This window comes from Salvelinus alpinus, chromosome 6 (assembly GCF_045679555.1).
Source record: "Salvelinus alpinus chromosome 6, SLU_Salpinus.1, whole genome shotgun sequence".
In the NCBI taxonomy this organism is placed as follows: domain Eukaryota; kingdom Metazoa; phylum Chordata; class Actinopteri; order Salmoniformes; family Salmonidae; genus Salvelinus; species Salvelinus alpinus.
This window is the reverse complement of record NC_092091.1, coordinates 26,818,056-26,836,587: the sequence shown is the minus strand read 5'-3', so window position 1 is coordinate 26,836,587 and position 18,532 is coordinate 26,818,056. Positions and strand designations below refer to the sequence as shown.

Genomic DNA, 18,532 nt, shown 5'->3' with positions numbered 1-18,532 from the left:
TGTAACTTTTTCATGTTGAAGAACATGGATAAGAAGTAGTCTAGGCTAGATCTAATAGTTGTATGATATTTTACATGAACTCAAGACTTGACTGATCTGTTATTATTCAATTGTCTTAAATATTTTATTTTTCTTCCTCTATAATCAAAATATATTATTCCTACAACCCAATGTGATGTGTTTTAATTGAAACATCTTCAATAAATGTGAGATTAATCGCAGTCAACTAAGGAAAACCATGCGATTAACTTCGAGAAATGTTTGTAATGGTTTGACAGCCCTAGTAGCTATATCCAGATAATACATCTACAATTGTTTAAGTAAATGTTCTGTCTGGAGTTCAAGAAGTACAGTGAAATGCCTTTCTTGCAAAGTCTAACCCCAACAATGCAGAAATGAATATATCAGTAAAAAAGACAGACTGGCAGTACAACCCTTAAGCAGCCTCATGCTTCACCCCCACCCCGCCGATATGAGTCTACCACCAGCACAACCCATGGAAACCAAACCATGCTGAATTGCGCAGTCAGTCAGACACGGCTAGTCAATCTTAATTCATTCCGGTCACTGACAGCCAAAGTTGGCTAATGTAGGGAGACTGCCTGTGCTAGAAGAGACGACAAACTCTTTATTTATTGATATTCCTTTAGCCGTGCACTGTACGCCTTTAAACATGCAATAAACAAACAAAAACACCACATATACCGTAACACAAATGCAATTTTCTGCATTTATGAGAGTGCCATTCGGTGTCCATGTAAACATGATTATTAGGAGAATCATTCTTCTTGCATAGCATGTAAACATTTTAATCAAACTATTATATGAATCTGACTATCCACAACAATCTCATTATTGTGTGCATGTAGCCGTACACATTAGTGTGTGATTTAGTGGAGGGGGATGAGAAGAAGTGGAGGGGGATGAGAGGGAGTGGAGGGGGATGAGAGGGAGTGGAGGGGGATGAGAAGAAGTGGAGGGGGATGAGAGGGGGATGAGAGGGAGTGGAGGGGGATGAGAGGGAGTGGAGGGGGATGAGAGGGATAGAGGAGAGAAGGCCAAGTAGAGCAGAGATGGGTGAGGGTAGTAGATAGTGCCTTCAGAAAGTATTCAGACCCCTTGACCTTTTCCACTTTGTTACGTTAAAGCCTTATTCTAAAATTGATTAAATTAGGGGGGTATTCCCATCAATCTACACACAATACCCCATAATGACAAAGCAAAAACAGGTTTAATTTTTTTTGCACATTTAAAAATAACCTGAAATATCACATTTACCTAAGTATTCAGACCCATTACTCAGTACTTTGAAGAAACATCTCAAGGATGATCAATGGAAACAGGAGCTTAATTTTGAATCTCATAGCAAAGGGTCTGAATACTTATGTAAATAAGCTATCTGTTTATGTTTAATAAATATGCAATAATTTCTAAAAATCTGTTTGTATTTGTCATTATGGGATAATGTGTAGATTGCTGAGGATTATTTTTTATTTCTTTAATCAATTTCAGAATAAAGCTGTAACGTAACAAAATGTAAAAAAAAGTCAAGGGGTCTGAATACTTTCCGAAGGCACTGTATGTCTCCCAACCCACCTGTTCTGGCCAGTCTTTCTGTGGACTCTGGTCTTTGCTCTTGAGGCAGACGTGGAGCGGGGCCCAGTACCATCTTCACCAGCTTCTGGCCCTCCCGCCATGACGTGGTGCTGATCACTGCAGCAACAGGGAGCACACCACAAAAACACACAGAAAGGTCATGGTCGGTGTAGAGTTCAGCAGTAATGACTTATGGCAGGACTGTTTATCAGAAAGCAAAGACTTACAACTTAGAATCCTTAATTGAAACAAAGTGGTCAACCCGCCTCGGTTTTGGTAAAAAGCTGAGGGATATACCTGACATTTTTGCCACTCAGTAATAGACAGAGCTATGGATGCAAGGACTGACCATCCATGATATCAAAATTACAGTTAACTATGTTGAGGCTATACAGTGTTTGTTTACATTTACATAGTTACAAACATTGGAGTAAAACTAGCTTGTATTTGGGTTATGATGGGGTACAACAGTTGAACTCATGAGGCATTTAGAAGTTATATCCTTCAAGATTTAATTGGTACATATAATTATTAATGTTGCAACAGAAATTGATGTTGCAACAGCTTATTGCCCCTTGAAAATGTATCAAATAAAACCTAATGCTGTTTTACTGATTTCTCAATTCTTCCATTACTTTGAATAATATAGCCTACCGATTTGCTCTACAAAGCAGGGGCTGACGTTAGGCCAGCAGCTGTTCCTGTTTGGTAAAGGAGCTGAACTTGATCATAGATTTCAGGGGGCTATTTTTGGTGAGCGGGCTGGAAGTCCAGCAGCAGGATGACAGGGTAAGACTACACTATACTCATCTCACTTTCCACTGCACTGGGAAGAACACACACAGACAAGAGACACAGAGAGAGACAGAGAGAGGCAAAGAAAGAGGGAGGGAGGCTGGTATGGGCCCAGTACAGGGTGGCTGTCAGAGAGCTGGTATGCCCAGCCCAGCAGAACTGCGCCGCATCTGCATTCCAACTACAGTGTGCATCTACACTGCGGCTTGCTTGCAATCAGCATGCGATACATTCCGGACATTTCTTTGTGGATAAGTGACTTAAATGGTGCCACTGTCAAACAGAGGCCTGTTTAATAGCACACAGTTAAGGCCTTATGTGGTACATGCCTGCCAGATGTATTCACTGTGATACACCTGCTCAGGTTCAGTGTGCATGCTGCACAGTAACTGATGAACCAAAACAAATGAGACTCCCCCTGTTTGTGAAAGACCCCTTGGCTTTGTGATGAATTATCACCTACACACACAATATTGGAGGAGCTTCCACATTTTCTATTGAACGCATAGACCCAGGATGAGTAAGCACGAGAGACAAATAAAAAGTGAGATAGAGAGAGACGGGGAGAAATTAAAAGAGATCCAACCTAGCTTGGTTTCCGGGTCGGGAACAGAAGCTGATTTATGGATTTTCCTCACAGGCTTGGACGGCTTCCTTTCCTTAGCCTTCTCTGTGGGTCGCTGCTTGGGCTTGGTGCTCTCTAAGACGGGGAGAAAGGATATGACATGACAGTTTGAACACAAAAGAGGGAAAAATAACAGAACTATCAAATTTCTAAAAAGTTGCTAGCTTCCTGAAAGACATCCGAATGCAAAACAAAGCAATTGAATACGAAGCTGGTGGACTGTATCAGTGTAAGAGGAGGAAGCAGAGAACTTTGACATCAACCTGTGAGGAAGCCCAGGAACCAGCAGAGAGCCAGGGAGGACAAAGAAAATACAAAAAAAAATCTTCAAACAGTCATACAAAACGGTAGGGAAGCGAGCAGTGCTGCAGTTGTGGCAAAATGCCTGGAAAATCTGCTGCAGCAAAAACCTCACCGCATTCATCAAGTTATCCTAAATTTAGAAAACACTCATTTCTTTGGTGGAAATGTTCTCAAAATCATTCTTGTCCAAAATAGGACAGTTGCTTTATTTATTAAAGGAAACAGTTGACTGGGATAGGTAAAATAGCCCTTAGTCTTTCTGAAAATACTGGAGCGTATTTTATGCCATCTCATTTCCTGGGCAATTTGAATGGCAGAGCAGCATTTAAGCACAGGAGCTTGAAATCGGAACATCAGATATATTTATAGCCTAGTATTACAGGTTTTTTCCCGGATCAAACTGGGAGTTTAGGTATTGGGCGTGGCAATAGGTCTGGTCAGCTAATCTGAATGGCCCTGGACAATAATATTTTAGAGGCCTCCATCTTGGCGGTGTAGAAAAATGTGTTTTATTTTTTTGCCAATTTCTTGCAATTCTACAGATTTCTTCATGGAGCTGAGAGAAAATGTTGCAATTTTAAAGCACATTTCCTGTGATTCCACTTATTCTGCATGGCGCTGAGAAGATTTTGCAGTTTTAAAGTTAATTTCCTGCAATTCTATGCATTTTGCCATGGCTAATGCTGTGTTCTTATGCTCAAACATAAAATAAATCCTCTCGAATTCAGTTGTCAGAATTATTAGTTGTCAAAGATTATATAGGTCCATCATCTTTCTACCCGGTATTAGTCATTCAAGTAAAACAAAGCATTCTTCCATATCAAAGATTAGACTAAGGTGGCTCGAAAATAAAAACACTTAAAGACTTTGCAGACTACGATTTTAGCCGTCTTTTGCCTCGATTTTGCCGTACCAGACAAAATGTTCACGTTGTGGGCAAATCCTTAGGTCGTAAACGATTGTCGGACATCTTGGGTCATTCAGTGTGACAGGGTCTAGGTCTGACGATTAAGTACCATTACGTTAAGTCGTAGGCTCTGACAAAGTTCTGGCAGCATCAGAATTTTTGTTGCCATTATCGTGTAGTGTGGCTGGTGTTAACGAGACGATCCCGGTGACTGACCAAGAGGACCATTCCCAGCACTGAGTACGCACACAATAATACTATTATTGTGAATAGCAGATTAATATAATAGTTTGATTTAAACATTTACGATTTCCCTAATACTATTGTTTACATGACACATTTGAAAATCAGCCTATCTGATGGGATTTTGTTAAATGCACAAAATCGCCAATCAAAAAATATGTTCTACCAGAGCTACCTAATTCTTTTGGGGAAGCTTTGACACCTGTATCATAGAAACACATGGGAAAATGTGTACAATTGTAGGAAATTAGCATTTAAACTGCTAAAAATTCTCCGCCAACAAAAGGTGTGAACAAGGGATCGCATGGGTTGCGAGGTGGGTGTTTGTTATTATGCCAATAAACGACAATATCCATTCAGACCTGTGCCACCATGAAATTTGTGTGATCAGATCTTCTCAAATAGTACTTGAGCACCCCTGGACTACGCTGTCCATCTGATGCCCTTTTCCATTGTACATCCACTATGACGTCAACAGCCCATTGATTCTATTGAGCGGTGATGAGCTGGCAGTTCATCTCCACAGTCCTTTTAGTCACTCCCCACAACTATCAATAACACCTGTTAACTGCAGGGGTCATTATGTAAGCATAGCTAATAGCATAGGGTGTGTCCTTTGGTCATCTACCACTCAGTGCTCACCTGACAGCTGGCGAGACAGGTCTCTGTAGATCTCTCGCCACTCTTTACCATCAGGTGCGCAGATCTTGGTCTCACTCCTGTTGAAACCTGATAAGAACAAATGACTGTTACATAAGATTTGGTTTGAAGGAATGATGTAATCAGATTTTACATCCAGTGCAACTGGAGACCAACTTTCTTTATCCAGTGGGCTTTACCTTTGTATATAGGTGCCGGAGGTGCGGCTGCTACTTTGCGTATCTTAGCCGTGGGTACGGTGGTCGTCTCCACAGCTCCACTGATGCCCACAGGCTGCTCCAGAAGCCTGTCTCTGTCAGCAGCCTCCAGGTGCTCTCTCTGTCTGCGGATCGTCTCCTTCAGCTTCTCCAGCTTGTCGTCAGGCTTCCTCTGCCTCAGGTTCTCCAGCCTCTGGGAGGCCGAACCAGGGCTTGAGGAAACAGTCTCTGCTGGGGGTGGGGCCGGGCCCTCCAGGGTGTGTGCTTTGGGCCTGTCCTCTGGGCCCCCCTCCTTGTTAGCGTCTCTGGCTGTAACAGCGTGGCCTGGGGGCCACAGGGCTTCCAGCGTGGGACGGTGGTTGAGATAGCGCACCACAGTGCTGTCCAGGGCAGACGAGTGTGTGCTGTCCAGGTCTCCGCGAGTCTGCTGGTCTCGCGTGTCACACTGGTAGACCAGCTGGCTGAGACAGGAGTCCGGGGGAGGGGGGGTGGCAACCTCTGACTGCAGACTGTGGGCCTCCAGCTGGGAGGTCAGGGGGGGTGTTGGGGTTGCTTCCCTGGAGGGGGGGGGGTCACTTAAGCATTCAGGCTATTTGAATGGGATGTGTCAAGATCACATGGCTTTGAATAGCAGCCTTATGTGCAAAGACCTACACATGTACATGTGGCTGTAAAAGTAGCGACTTACGACTGCAGGATTTATAGGATTACAGTCAGGGACTAAAAACACAACATTTTGCACAGTATCGTCACACAACCTCAGCATACATTAGTAAACATGGTAGAAATACACTTAAAATGTTTTTACATCTCATTAACAGTGCATACCTATAAGAGGTCAGAGGCTCTTTAAACTCAACACAGTTGTTCCCGTGGACGTTGCTGTCCTGTGTGGTGTTCCTCAGGGGGCTGCGGGAGCTCTTGTCTGGGCTCCGATGACTCCTCCTTCTGGACTTGAAAGTTCCGCCTGCCTGGGAGCAGTCCTCTGTGCGCCGCCCATCTGAGTCAGGAGAGATAGGGTTAGAATTCCTGCAAAGTAACCTTGCAATGCAAAACAACGCAAAGTATTGACGATGCCTGCTGCTAAGTCCAGTTTGAGAACCTTGTCCTGTAAATAGTAACGACGGCTTACAAGGATGAGATATACCATTGTGTGCCTCACCTCTGCGGCTCACTTTCCTGGTGGCGCCCCCAGAGCTTTTCTTTGTATCCATGACGGAATCCAGCAGAACTCCAGAGCCAGGAGAAGCCTCCAGGCGGTTCTCAATGTGCTGCAACTGCAAGGAAAACAAAAGTGCCTGACTCAGACAAAGAATGCAGAACAAAAACTCAAATACCACAGCCCATGTGTCATTGCATTAAGTGGTGAGTCTACAAAAATAGAAAAACTTTGAAACCATGAGACAACATTGTTAATATGGGTTTACTTACAGCAGCTTTGGTCTGATTCAGACTGTTCCATGCAGCTGACAGCTCTGAGGGGAGAAAGGCTTTTTATTTTTTAAACAAGAAAAAAAAACAGCAACACAAAAAGGCAAACAAAGCCTTTGCAGCCCCATAGAGACATTCGAGGTAACATGAAGAGGTATCCCATATCCTTATTCCTTCAGTGTGACAGACAGAATGTTGCACTGATAGAAGAATGGTAATAGAAGAATGGGCTCCCGAGTGGCGCAGCCGGGTAAGGTACTGCACCTCAGTGCTTGAGGCGTCACTACAGACACCCTGGATCAAATCCAGGCTGTATTACAACCGGCCGTGATTGGGAGTCCCATAGGGCAGCGCACAATTGGCACAGCGTTGTCCGGTGTAGGTAGTCATTGTAAATAAGAATTTGTTCTTAACTTTACTTGCCTAGTTAAATAAAGGTTAAATAAAAAAAATTGCATTAAGAAGCTGTCCTGCCCAGTAGTCTGCGCCGGGGCAGTCAGGGGTGGCTCATTCCACTTGCAGTTCCACATCACTCCTGTTCACCTTCAATTAGAACACTTGAAGACAGTAATGAAGTTAGAGAAAAGTTGTTGTTTTTTAATTCAAATTGCTTAAGTTCAGAGTGGCTGTACAGTGCCTTTGGGAAAGTATTCAGACCACATTACAGCCTTATCCTAAAATTGACTAAATTAAATAAAAATCTGCAATTTACATAAGTATTCAGACCCTTTGCTATGAGAGTCGAAATTGAGCTCAGGTGCATCCTGTTCCCATTGATCATCCTTGAGATGCAACTAAAACTTGGAGTCCACCTGTGGTAAATTCAATTGATTGAACATTATTAGGAAAGGCACACACCTGTCTATATAAATGTTGTAGAGTTGACAGTGCATGTCAGAGGAAAAACAAAGCCATGAGGTCAAAGGAATTGTCCGTAGAACTCCGAGACAGGATTGTGTCGTGGCACATATCTAGGGAATGGTACCAAAACATTTCTGCAGCATTGAAGGTCCCCAAGAACACAGTGGCCACCATCATTCTTAAATGGAAGATGTTTGGAACCACCAAGACTCTTCCTAGAGCTGGCCGCCCGGCCAAACTGAGCAATCGGGGGAGAAGGGTCTTGGTCAGGGAGGTAACCAAGAACCCGATGGTCACTCTGACAGAGCTCCTCTGTGGAGATGGGAGAACCTTCCAGAAGGGCAACCATCTCTGCAGCACTCCACCAATCAGGCCTTTATGGTAGAGTGGCCAGACTGAAGCCACTCCTCAGTAAAAAGCACAACAGCCTGCTTGGAGTTTGCCAAAAGGCACCTAAAGACTCTCAGACCATGAGAAAAAAGATTCTCTGGTCTGATGAAACCAATATTGAACTCTGGCCTGAACGCCAAGCGTCACGTCTGGAGGACACTTGGCACCATACCTACGGTGAAGCATGGTGGTGGCAACATCATGCTGTGGGGGATGTTTTTCAGTGGCAGGGACTGGGAGACTAGTCAGGGTTGAGGGAAAGACGAACGGAGCAAAGTACAGAAAGATCCTTGGTGAAAACATGCTCCAGAGTGCTCAGGACCACAGACTGGGGAGAAGGTTCACTTTCCAACAGCACAACAACCCTAAGCACACAGCCAAGACAAAGCAGGAGTGGCTTTGGGACAAGTCTCTTTATGTCCTTGAGTGGCCCAGCCAGAGCCCGGACTTGAACCCAATCGTACATCTCTGGAGAGACTTGAAAATAGCTGTGCAGCAACACTCCCCATCCAACCTGACAGAGCTTGCGAGGATCTGCAGAGAACAATGGGAAAAACTCCCCAAGTACAGGTGTGCCAAGCTTGTAGCGTCATATCCCAGACTCAAGGCTGTAATCGCTGCCAAAAGTACTGAGTAAAGGGTCTGAAAACTTATGTAAATTTCACATTTAAAAAAAAAAAATGGTTTGTGCTTTGTCATTATGGGGTATTGGGTGTAAATTGATGAGGGGGGATTTTTTTTAATCAATTTTAGAATAAGGCTGTAACCTAACAAAATGTGTAAAAAGTCAAGGGGTCTGAATACTTTCCGAAGGCACTGTATGTGAGAAATAGGAACCTAATGTCAGCAGCAGTACTTTTATGCTGCCATCTATCCAGGAAAACAGAGTTCAAACCACCTGAGCAGACACACACTGAATCCAAACACTGCATTAATGCTACTTGCAGGCAGGCAAAGAATCTAAGTGACTGGGACAAGCACCTCTTATCCAGCATCTGCAGAGGTTCAAAACAGGATTGATTATACATAGGTATGGATGTATGAAGGAAATAAATAACCAATGTATCATTAATGACAGACTGCTGACTCAAGAGCTGTTGCACTTCCATTTAAAGAGCTGTTCTATTTCCATTAAAACCGGTTCTAAAGCAAATACCTAACAAGGTTTCCTTATGACGAGATAGGAACATACGAAAGAAAAAGACATGGCTTTGAGTGTATTATTTATCACATTTTCTTCGAAAAAAAAAGTATTCACGGAGGTTGACAGTAGAACCAATGTTGAAATGTGCTTAAATTAATCAAATCACAATTGTATGTCACATGCACCGAATACAACAGGTGCAGACCTTACTGTGAAATGCTTACTTACAAGCCCTTAACCAACAACGCAGTTCAAGAAATAAAGTAAAAAATTAAAAAGTAACAAATAAAATAACAATAACGAGGCTATATACAGGGAGGACCAGTAACGAGTCAATGTGCGGTGGTACAGGTTAGTCGAGGTCATTAGTACATCTAGGTAGGGATAAAGTGACTATGCACAGATAAACAGCGAGTAGCAGAGTTAAAACAAAGGAGGGGGTGTCAATGTAAATAGTACAGGTGGCCATTTTATTAATTGTTCAGCAGTTTTATGGCTTGGGGGTAGAAGCTGTTAAGGAGCTTTTTGGACCTAGACTTGGCGCTCCGGTACTGCTTGCCATGTGGTAGCAGAGAGAACAGTCTATGACTTGGGTGACTGGAGTCTGAGAATTTTTTGAGCCTTCTTCTGACACCGTATAGTATATAGGTTCTGGATGGCAGGAAGCTTGGCCCCAGTGATGTACTGGGTTGTACGCACTACCCTCTGTAGCACCTTACAGTCAAAACCCGAACAGTTGCCATACCAGGCGGTGATGTAACCGGTCAGGATGCTCTCGATGGTGCAGCTGTAGAACTTGTTGAGGATCTGGGAACCCATGCTAAAACTTTTCAGTCTCCTGAAGGGGAAAAGGTGTTGTCGTGCCCTCTTCACGACTATCTTGGTGTGCTTGGACCATGTTAGTTTGTTGGTGATGTGGACACCAAGGAACTTGAAGCTCTCGACCCGCTCCACTACAGCCACGTCGATGTTAATGGGGCCTGTTGACTTGCTCACGTTGAGGGAGAGGTTGTTGTCCGTATCTGACCTCCTCCCTGTAGGCGGTCTCATCGTTGTCGGTGATTAAGCCTAACACTTGTGTCGTCAGCAAACTTAATGATGATGTTGGAGTCGTGCTTGGCCACTCAGTCGTGGGTGAACAGGGAGTACAGGAGGGGACTAAGCACGCACACCTGAGGGGCCCCAGTGTTGAGGATCAGCATGGCAGATGTTGCGTACCCTTACCACCTGGGGGCGGCCCGTCAGGAAGTCCAGGATCCAGTTGCAGAGGGAGGTGTTTAGTCCCAGGGACCTTAGCTTAGTGATGAGATTTGTGGGCACAATGGTGTTGAACGCTGAGCTGTAGTCAATGAACATCATTCTCACATAGGGGTTCCTTTTGTCCAGGTGGAAAAGGGCAGAGTGGAATGAGACTGAGATTATGTCATCTGTGGATCTGTTGGGACGGTATGCAAATCCGAGTGGGTCCACGGTTTCCCGGGATGGTGTTGATGTGAGCCACAACCAGCCTCGAAGCACTACATGGCTACCGATGTGAATGCTACAGGGCGGTAGTTATTGAGGCAGGTTACCTTCGCTTTCTTGGGCACAGGGACTATAGTGGTCTGCTTGAAACATGTAGGTATTACAGACTCGATTTGGGAGAGGTTGAAAATGTCAGTGAAAACACTTGCCAGTTGGTCCGCTCATGATTTGAGTACACGTCCTGGTAATCCGTCTGGCCCTGCAGCTTTGTGAATGTTGAATCTGTTTAATGGTCTTACTCACATCGGCTATGGAGAGCATGATCACACAGTAGTCCGCAACAGCTGGTGCTCTCATGCATGCTGCAGTGTTGCTTGCCACGAAGCGAGCATAAAAGGCATTTAGCTCGTCTGGTAGTCTCGCGTCACGGGGCAGTTTGCGGCAGGTTTTCCCTTTGTAGTCCGTAATAGTTTGCAAGGCCTGTCACATCCGACGAGCGTCAGAGCCGGTGTACTAGGATTCAATCTTAGTCCTGTATTGACGCTTTGCCTGTGATGGTTCATCTGAGGGCATATTGGGATTTCTGATAAGGTCCATGTATCTAGCTATGCGTTCTTTGAAAAAACAGGGCCTTCTGGAATCTCATATTTCACACTCCATGCATTCCTCTCATGTCACTGCAGTTTACTCATAATAAACGACATAATTAGGTTTAATAGGCTCTCTATGTAATAAACAACAGCTCAGGCTGGCATGGATGACTATTTCAAATGGTGTTTTAATATTCAAGATCCAGCCTACAGCCCATCTACTCACAGCAACCACTTTTGACAGTCTGGCTGAAAACCCAGTGACAGCCACAAATCAGTGTGTTCAATAAAACATGAGGTCTAAAACAACATGTACTGGAAAATATGTCCCACTGGAGATCAATGTTCACTACAGACATAGCAAATTATCAGATAGTGCAGGCAAAAATAAAGGCTTGAAATGTATCAATTTGTCAAAACGAAGTGTAAAATGGCAGCTACAGTTTCAGTGTTATTAACGTTACATTATAAAATACATTGTCATAAACAGTTACTACTATAAATCTGCCAAATAATTTTCAACAAAAGCATAACAGCTGAGGTGTGGCTCCCAACAAAGTTAAAGCAACTTGGTTAGTTAGCTAGTAGGCGATTAAACCCAACTCCACGATACATTTGGTGAATAATTATTCACAGAAACTGTCGCGTATTACAGTTTGAAGCACAACATCGGTCGGCTGCAAGTAGTTCTCATTGTCAATGCAAAGGAGAGGTGATAATTTGTAACTAATCTAGAAAAGCTTACTATCCAGTTTTTTTAATGAATATTAAAAACATACAATATTACTTGCAGTGAAGCCGCTCAACTACATCACAATATTAGTAATCTAAGTGAATAGTTAGCTAGCTAGTTTACTAATTGTAGCTAGCTAATGTAAGTTAAAGTTAACTATTTTGTAAGATTGCTAACTAGTTAACGTTACCTAACTAATTATTTGCCAATCGGGGATTTACATCACATATAGTATAGAACATTTTATATTTAATCATAACTCTTCGGTAACTATGGGGATGATTGTGCTGTGGGCTATGGGCTGGATAACATTAGCACGCAAACATCCGCTGTTACTAGCTAAAACAGTGACACCAGGCTAACACAGTTAGCTAGCTATCAAACTTTACTAACGCAATGATCGCTAGCAAGTGGCGTAATATTAGTTAACCTTGTAGTTAGAACGCTAACGATAGTTTGGGGCTTCGTTTAGAGGAAATTTTGCACAACTTCTAAAATATGCCAATCGTGGCTACATACCGGTCCGGGTGACGCTCCAAACTAGATGTCCATAGCTCGTGATGATGGTAATTTCTTGATGATGGACATAAAATCAGGCAACTTTTCCAAAACCGACCAAGGCCGCTGCTACTGCTACAGTGGCTAGCCTACTGTCAGATTTTTGCCAGCTATTAAGCTAATTAGCTGCCGCCTCTTTCAATTCCACCGGCTTGGAGAGTTTGGTTTTAGCTTCTATTAGTAAATAGCTTACCGCCTTCCAGGTTGTCTTTTCCTGGTTACAGTGTTGATATTCCCCGATATTTATGAGTTAGTTAGACTGTCCACCATTGACAGAATAACAACAGGAAACTGGTGACGTGTAAACTCGCGGGAGGTGGAAACGTGACTTCACAAAACAAGACTGAAGCCACAGGTTTAGTATAACAAATCTTTGCTAGAGCCGTCCTCAGTGGGTGGAGTCCAGAGGGGTTGCGTCACTAGTTACTGCAGACACAAAATAGAAATTGGCAATATATAATTTATTTAGCTTGTTGGTCTTAAAGTAAGGTTAGGATTAGGCATAAGGTTAGCAGTGTGATTAAGGTTAGGGGTAGGTTTAAAATCAGAGTTTAAGAAGAGAAATTGTAGAAACAGGTGGAGTTTAGCCATTTATGAATGTGTGGCTGTGGTAACTAGTGACGATTAATGGCCGTGTTCCTTTGCATTCCCAGTCTGGAAACTTCAGAAATGGTCCCCGTTTTTAATGTTTTATTTTGTATTTTTTTATTCAACCTTTATTTAACTAGGCAATTAAGAACAAATTATTATTTACAATGACGGCCTACCAAAAGGCAAAATACCTCCTGCGGGGATGGGGGCTGAGATTAAAAATAAAAATAAAATAAATACAAATATAGGACAAAACACACATCATGACAAGGGAGACAGCACAACACTACATAAAGAGAGACCTGAGACGACAACATAGCATGGCAGCAACACAACATGACAATAACATGGCAGCAACACAACATGGTAGCAGAAAAAAACAGGGTACAAACATTGTTGGGCACAGACACCAGCACAAAGGGAAAGAAGGTAGAGACAACAATACATCACGCAAAGCAGCCACAACTGTCAGTAAGAGTGTCCATGATTGAGTATTTGAATTAAGAGATTGAGATAAAACTGTACAGTTTGAGTGTTTGTTGCAGCTCGTTCCGGTCGCTAGCTGCAGCGAACTGAAAAGACGAGTGACCCAGGGATGTGTGTGCTTTGGGGACCTTTAACAGAATGTGACTTGCAGAACATGTGTGTTGTGTGGAGGATGAGGGCTGCAGTAGATATCTCAGATACGGGGGAGTGAGGCTTAAGAGGGTTTTATAAATAAGCAACAACCAGGGGGTCTTGCAATGGGTATACAGAGATGACCAGTTTACAGAAGAGTATAGAGTGCAGTGATGTGTCCTATGAGGAGCATTGGTGGCAAATCTGATGGCTGAATGGTAAAGAACATCTAGCCACTCGAGAGCACTCTTACCTGCCGATCTATAAATTACATCTCTATAATCTAGCATGGGTAGGATGGTCATCTGAATCAGGGTATAGTTTGGCAGCTGGGGTGAAAGAGGAACGATTACGATAGAGGAAACCAAGTCTAGATTTAACTTTAGCCTGTAGCTTTGATATGTGCTGAGATAAGGACAGTGTACCGTCTAGCCATACTCCCAAGTACTTATATGAGGTGACTACCTCAAGTTCTAAACCCTCAGAGGTAGTAACCACACCTGTGGGGAGAAGGGCATTCTTCTTACCAAACCACATGACCTTTGTTTTGGAGGTGTTCAGAACAAGGTTAAGTGCAGAGAAAGTTTGTTGGACACTAAGAAAGCTTTGTTGTAGAGCGTTTCACACAAACTCCGGGGAGGGGCCAGCTGAGTATAAGACTGTATCATCTGCATATAAATGGATGAGAGAGCTTCCAATTTCCTGGGCTATGTTGTTGATGTAAATTGAGAAGAGCGTGGGGCCTAGGATCGAGCCTTGGGGTACACCCTTGGTGACAGGCAGTGGCTTAGACAGCAGATGTTCTGACTTTATACACTGCACTCTTTGAGAGAGGTAGTTAGCAAACCAGACCAAAGACCCCTCAGAGACACCAATACTCCTTAGCTGGCCCACAGTCAAAAGACTACAATAGCCACAAGGCTGTTGACAATCCAAGCAGCCATGACTGCAGTTGTTTAATTAACATAGCAGTCAACCTATTTCCTGTAGTCTCAAAATTATTAGGCCTGAAAGTTTTTTTCCTTGTAATAACGTTTACGTTTTCTACCTCAAATGGAGCGCACTTTGTTAAAAACATGTATTAAATCATATGAAAATGAAATTCAAATAAGTTGACTCATCCACATAAGTATACCTAATGCACATGCATCGTCCCACGTTCACATCATGTTCACATCAAGTACATTTACATTACATTTAAGTCATTTAGCAGACGCTCTTATCCAGAGCGACTTACAAATTGGGAAGTTTATACATATTCATCCTGGTCCCCCCGTGGGGAATGAACCCACAAACCTGGCGTTGCAAGCGCCATGCTCTACCAACTGAGCCACACGGGACCACGTATGACCTTCCTATTGGGAAAAATGCATGTGAATGCCCCTCCAACTCGTAATTACAACCAGGAAACGTGGGTATGATCTCTGGACCCCGATCTTTCCCACATGCGGAACTCTGACGTCATGCACCACTGAAAAGGGCAAAAAACAATGCCGCAATTTCGGCTGTTAATGGTGAGAATGGTTCTTGCATTTCTTCCGAGCCCCGAGCATGTGAACACTCCAAGTCTTTCCTCCGATGTAGACAAGCAATTCCTCCGATCACTCCTACATGACATAAATGCGGCATCAACTTTGAAACATGGTTTACTTTGTTTTGGTTAATGGCTAGGCTAATGGCTTCTACCTGAGCACATGGCACATGGTAATAACCTGCAATTCACACCTCCCATGTAGATGGTGATAATTAGCATAACTCTCTGTGCTTGGCCCCTCTTTCCCTACACAAACATTCCTTTGTTCATTGAGCAGTGTTGCTGCATGAGCTAGGCTGTGGAGAACAATTACAGTGCACGAGGTGATCACTTCCATCAGTGGTTTCATTTATACTTAGCAAAAATGTAAACACAACAATTTCTAAAATTTTATTGAGTTACAATTCATATAAGGAAATCAGTCAATTAAAATGAATTCATTAGGCCCTAATGAAGGCCCGAATCTATGGATTTCACATGACTGGGAAGGGGCGCAGCCATAGGTGGGCCTGGGAGGGCATAGACCCACCCATTTGGGAGCCATTCCCACCCACTAGGGCGCAGGCCTAGCAAATCAGAATGAAATTTTCCCCACAAATGGGCTTTATTACAGACAGAAATACTCCTCAGTTTCCTCAGCTGTCCCGGATGTGGAAGCCCTTGGCTGGTGTGGTTACACGTGGTCTGCGCTTGTGAGGCCGGTTGGACGCACTGCCAAATTCTCTAAAACAACGTTGGAGGCTGAAAAGATTTGGCATGGGCCCTCAGATCCTCAAAAAGTTATTCAGCTGCACCATCAAGAGCATCTTGACTGGCTGCATCCCCGCTTGGTATGGAACTGCTTGGCATCCAACTGCAAGGCGCTACAGAATATAGTGCTATGTACTGGGCTGAGCTTCCTACCATCCAGGACCTCTATACCACCTGCAGTGCTGGAGTCCTGAACCAAATATTGTGTGTCATTCATTTATTGTAGCCACAAGATAGTGGTGATATAGCTTATAGCCATTTACAAACCATAGCACCCTATTTCAAGTTGTATTTGTCACATGCACAAGTTCAGTGAAATGCTTGAAGAAGAAGACAATGCTCTGATCATTGGCTGATTGCCCCCAACCCATAGAAATCCCCACCCAGTTGACTACTTTAAAGAACTCACTGATTTGGCCTGGCTTTTTTAGCTTGCTCATTAAGAAATGCAAAGAAGCCATGACTGAGAGCTGTTTTGGGGGTGTGGTTTGATGTGGGTGTGATATGCAAACAGCCACCATACCAACCGTGTGATGCAGCATGACAGCGTGAACATGATTGGTCAAGAATCCCAAGCACAGAGTGTTATGAATTTTCTCATTTCTAGAGTAATATCACAGAGAGAACAATTTTGGCCCACCTACATAGCTGCCCCTGCCATCAAAAGATTTCCGCCAATGCCGCTAACTCTGAGCTGACCAAAGTTACCTTGCTAACTCCTCAAACTAAGTACATAGACGAGGGCTCTGGCCCGGAGACATATCTACAAGGCTCTGCCTCTGCAATCTCCTATCTCGGGTTACTCTGAGAAAATAAGGGAAACGGCACACATTTAGAACAGAAACACAAACGGCAGAATGGTTAGATACAGTGGTTAGGTACTGACATATATCAGAGAGGAAAAGGCAAAATATGATCTATATATAGATCATCTTTGTATATACTAAGATATAATTTGAGAAATGTCCAACTATAGTAGCTTGCCAATTTTAAAGAAAGAGTTATAGCACCCTCTGCTGGATGGTCTCCTCGAACATCCATCATCCCACCCACCATTCCTTTCTTCCAACAAGGAAATTATTAATGTTGTATAGGTAAAACCTTATGCCAGATCAGCAAAAAAAGGATAAACAGAGTAGGTAACAGTAGTTTAATCCTATAGGGCCCTTCTAGAGCAATGTGACATTTGAAATCAAATATGTTTGCTAATATGGGTGATTGTTAACGGGACAGTTGATAGTTACAACATTCAAAGTAGTATTAGTAGTTTAAAGGATAATATAAGCAAACATAACTGGTGCGCATTAATGTTATAAACTTATCGTTCTATTTAGTTTTAGTTTAAATTAGTTTCACGTTTTATTAGTCGTACGTACAGGATACAAATAGTATACACCATCTAACGAAATGCTTACTTGCAGGTTCCTTCTCGACAAATCAAATTGTATTGGTCACATACACGTGTTTAGCAGATGTTATTGCGGGTGTAGCGAAATGCTTGTGTTTCTAGCTCCAACACTGCAGTAATATCTAATAAGTAATATCTAACAATTTCACAACATATACCCAAAACACACAAATCTAAGTAAAGGAATGTAAGTAAGAATATATAAATATATGGACGAGCAATTTCAGGCAACAACGATAGCTACAGTTGAAGTTGGAAGTTCTATTCTAGGAATTCTAATTGGTCAACCACAGGCTAGGGTTATAAAACTACTGTAACGGCCGTCGTCTTCCTCCTCGTCTGAGGAGGAGAAGTTTGAAGGATCGGAGGACCAATGCGCAGCGTGGTAATTGTTCATCTTATTTTATGAAAGTGAACAACTCAAAATACAAAAACAACAAAGTGAAAACCGAAACAGTTCTATCTGGTGCAGAAACACAAAGACTGAAAACAACCACCCACCAAACCCAACAGAAAACAGGCTACCTAAATATGGTTCCCAATCAGGGACAACGATTGACAGCTGCCTCTGATTGAGAACTATATCAGGCCAAACACAGAAATAGAAAATCATAGAAAAACTAACATAGACAACCCACCCAACTCACGCCCTGACCATACTAAAACAAAAGACAAAACAAAGGAACTAAGGTCAGAACGTGACAACTACATCCTGTCCTTTGTTCTGTGGAAACAATCACTGAGGAGAGAATCCCTGAGGACAGGGGAGATGAACCATCTACCTTTCAGCATTACATTTATGATTTGTCCTCTTTGAATAAACCTATTTACCTCCCCCTGATTTGCCTTGGGGTCTGTGTTATTTAAGAGTAACATCAACTGCTAACACTTGGTGCCGTGACCCGGATTAATTGGTCTTGAAAAACTAAACTGTGTGTTGATCCAGGAAAAAAAGAGAGAGGGCTGAGCGCAACCCACCAAGGGATTCAACTCTTAATCTCCTGATTGAATGTTAACATATTGCTGGGTGAGTCTAGACCGATGTCATTTAAAAAGAACCAAATCAGATTGAAATTAGTGCATGCAATGACTGATACGTACAGTTGAAGTCGGAAGTTTACATACACTTAGGTT

General features: G+C 43.0%; 1 protein-coding gene across 5 annotated transcripts in view; it reads right to left on the bottom strand.

The window, feature by feature from the left end:
* LOC139578465 (centrosome-associated protein 350-like) overlaps window positions 1-12,814 on the bottom strand; it is a 44,462-nt gene extending 31,648 nt beyond the window's left edge. For 3 of the 5 annotated variants that reach the window (XM_071406093.1, XM_071406096.1, XM_071406095.1), the window contains exons 1-8: window positions 12,459-12,799; window positions 6,758-6,801; window positions 6,474-6,603; window positions 6,155-6,326; window positions 5,309-5,883; window positions 5,112-5,198; window positions 2,978-3,091; window positions 1,597-1,713 (exon numbers count right to left, since the gene is read on the bottom strand). In XM_071406093.1, the coding sequence (XP_071262194.1) occupies window positions 1,597-1,713; window positions 2,978-3,091; window positions 5,112-5,198; window positions 5,309-5,883; window positions 6,155-6,326; window positions 6,474-6,540 (1,132 nt within the window). In that variant the 5' untranslated portion in view covers window positions 6,541-6,603; window positions 6,758-6,801; window positions 12,459-12,799. Of the gene's footprint in view, window positions 1-1,596; window positions 1,714-2,977; window positions 3,092-5,111; window positions 5,199-5,308; window positions 5,884-6,154; window positions 6,327-6,473; window positions 6,604-6,757; window positions 6,802-12,458 lie in introns of all 5 variants that reach the window. The other 2 variants (XM_071406094.1, XM_071406097.1) reach the window with 2 other exon arrangements.
* Window positions 12,815-18,532: the final 5,718 nt, after the last annotated feature.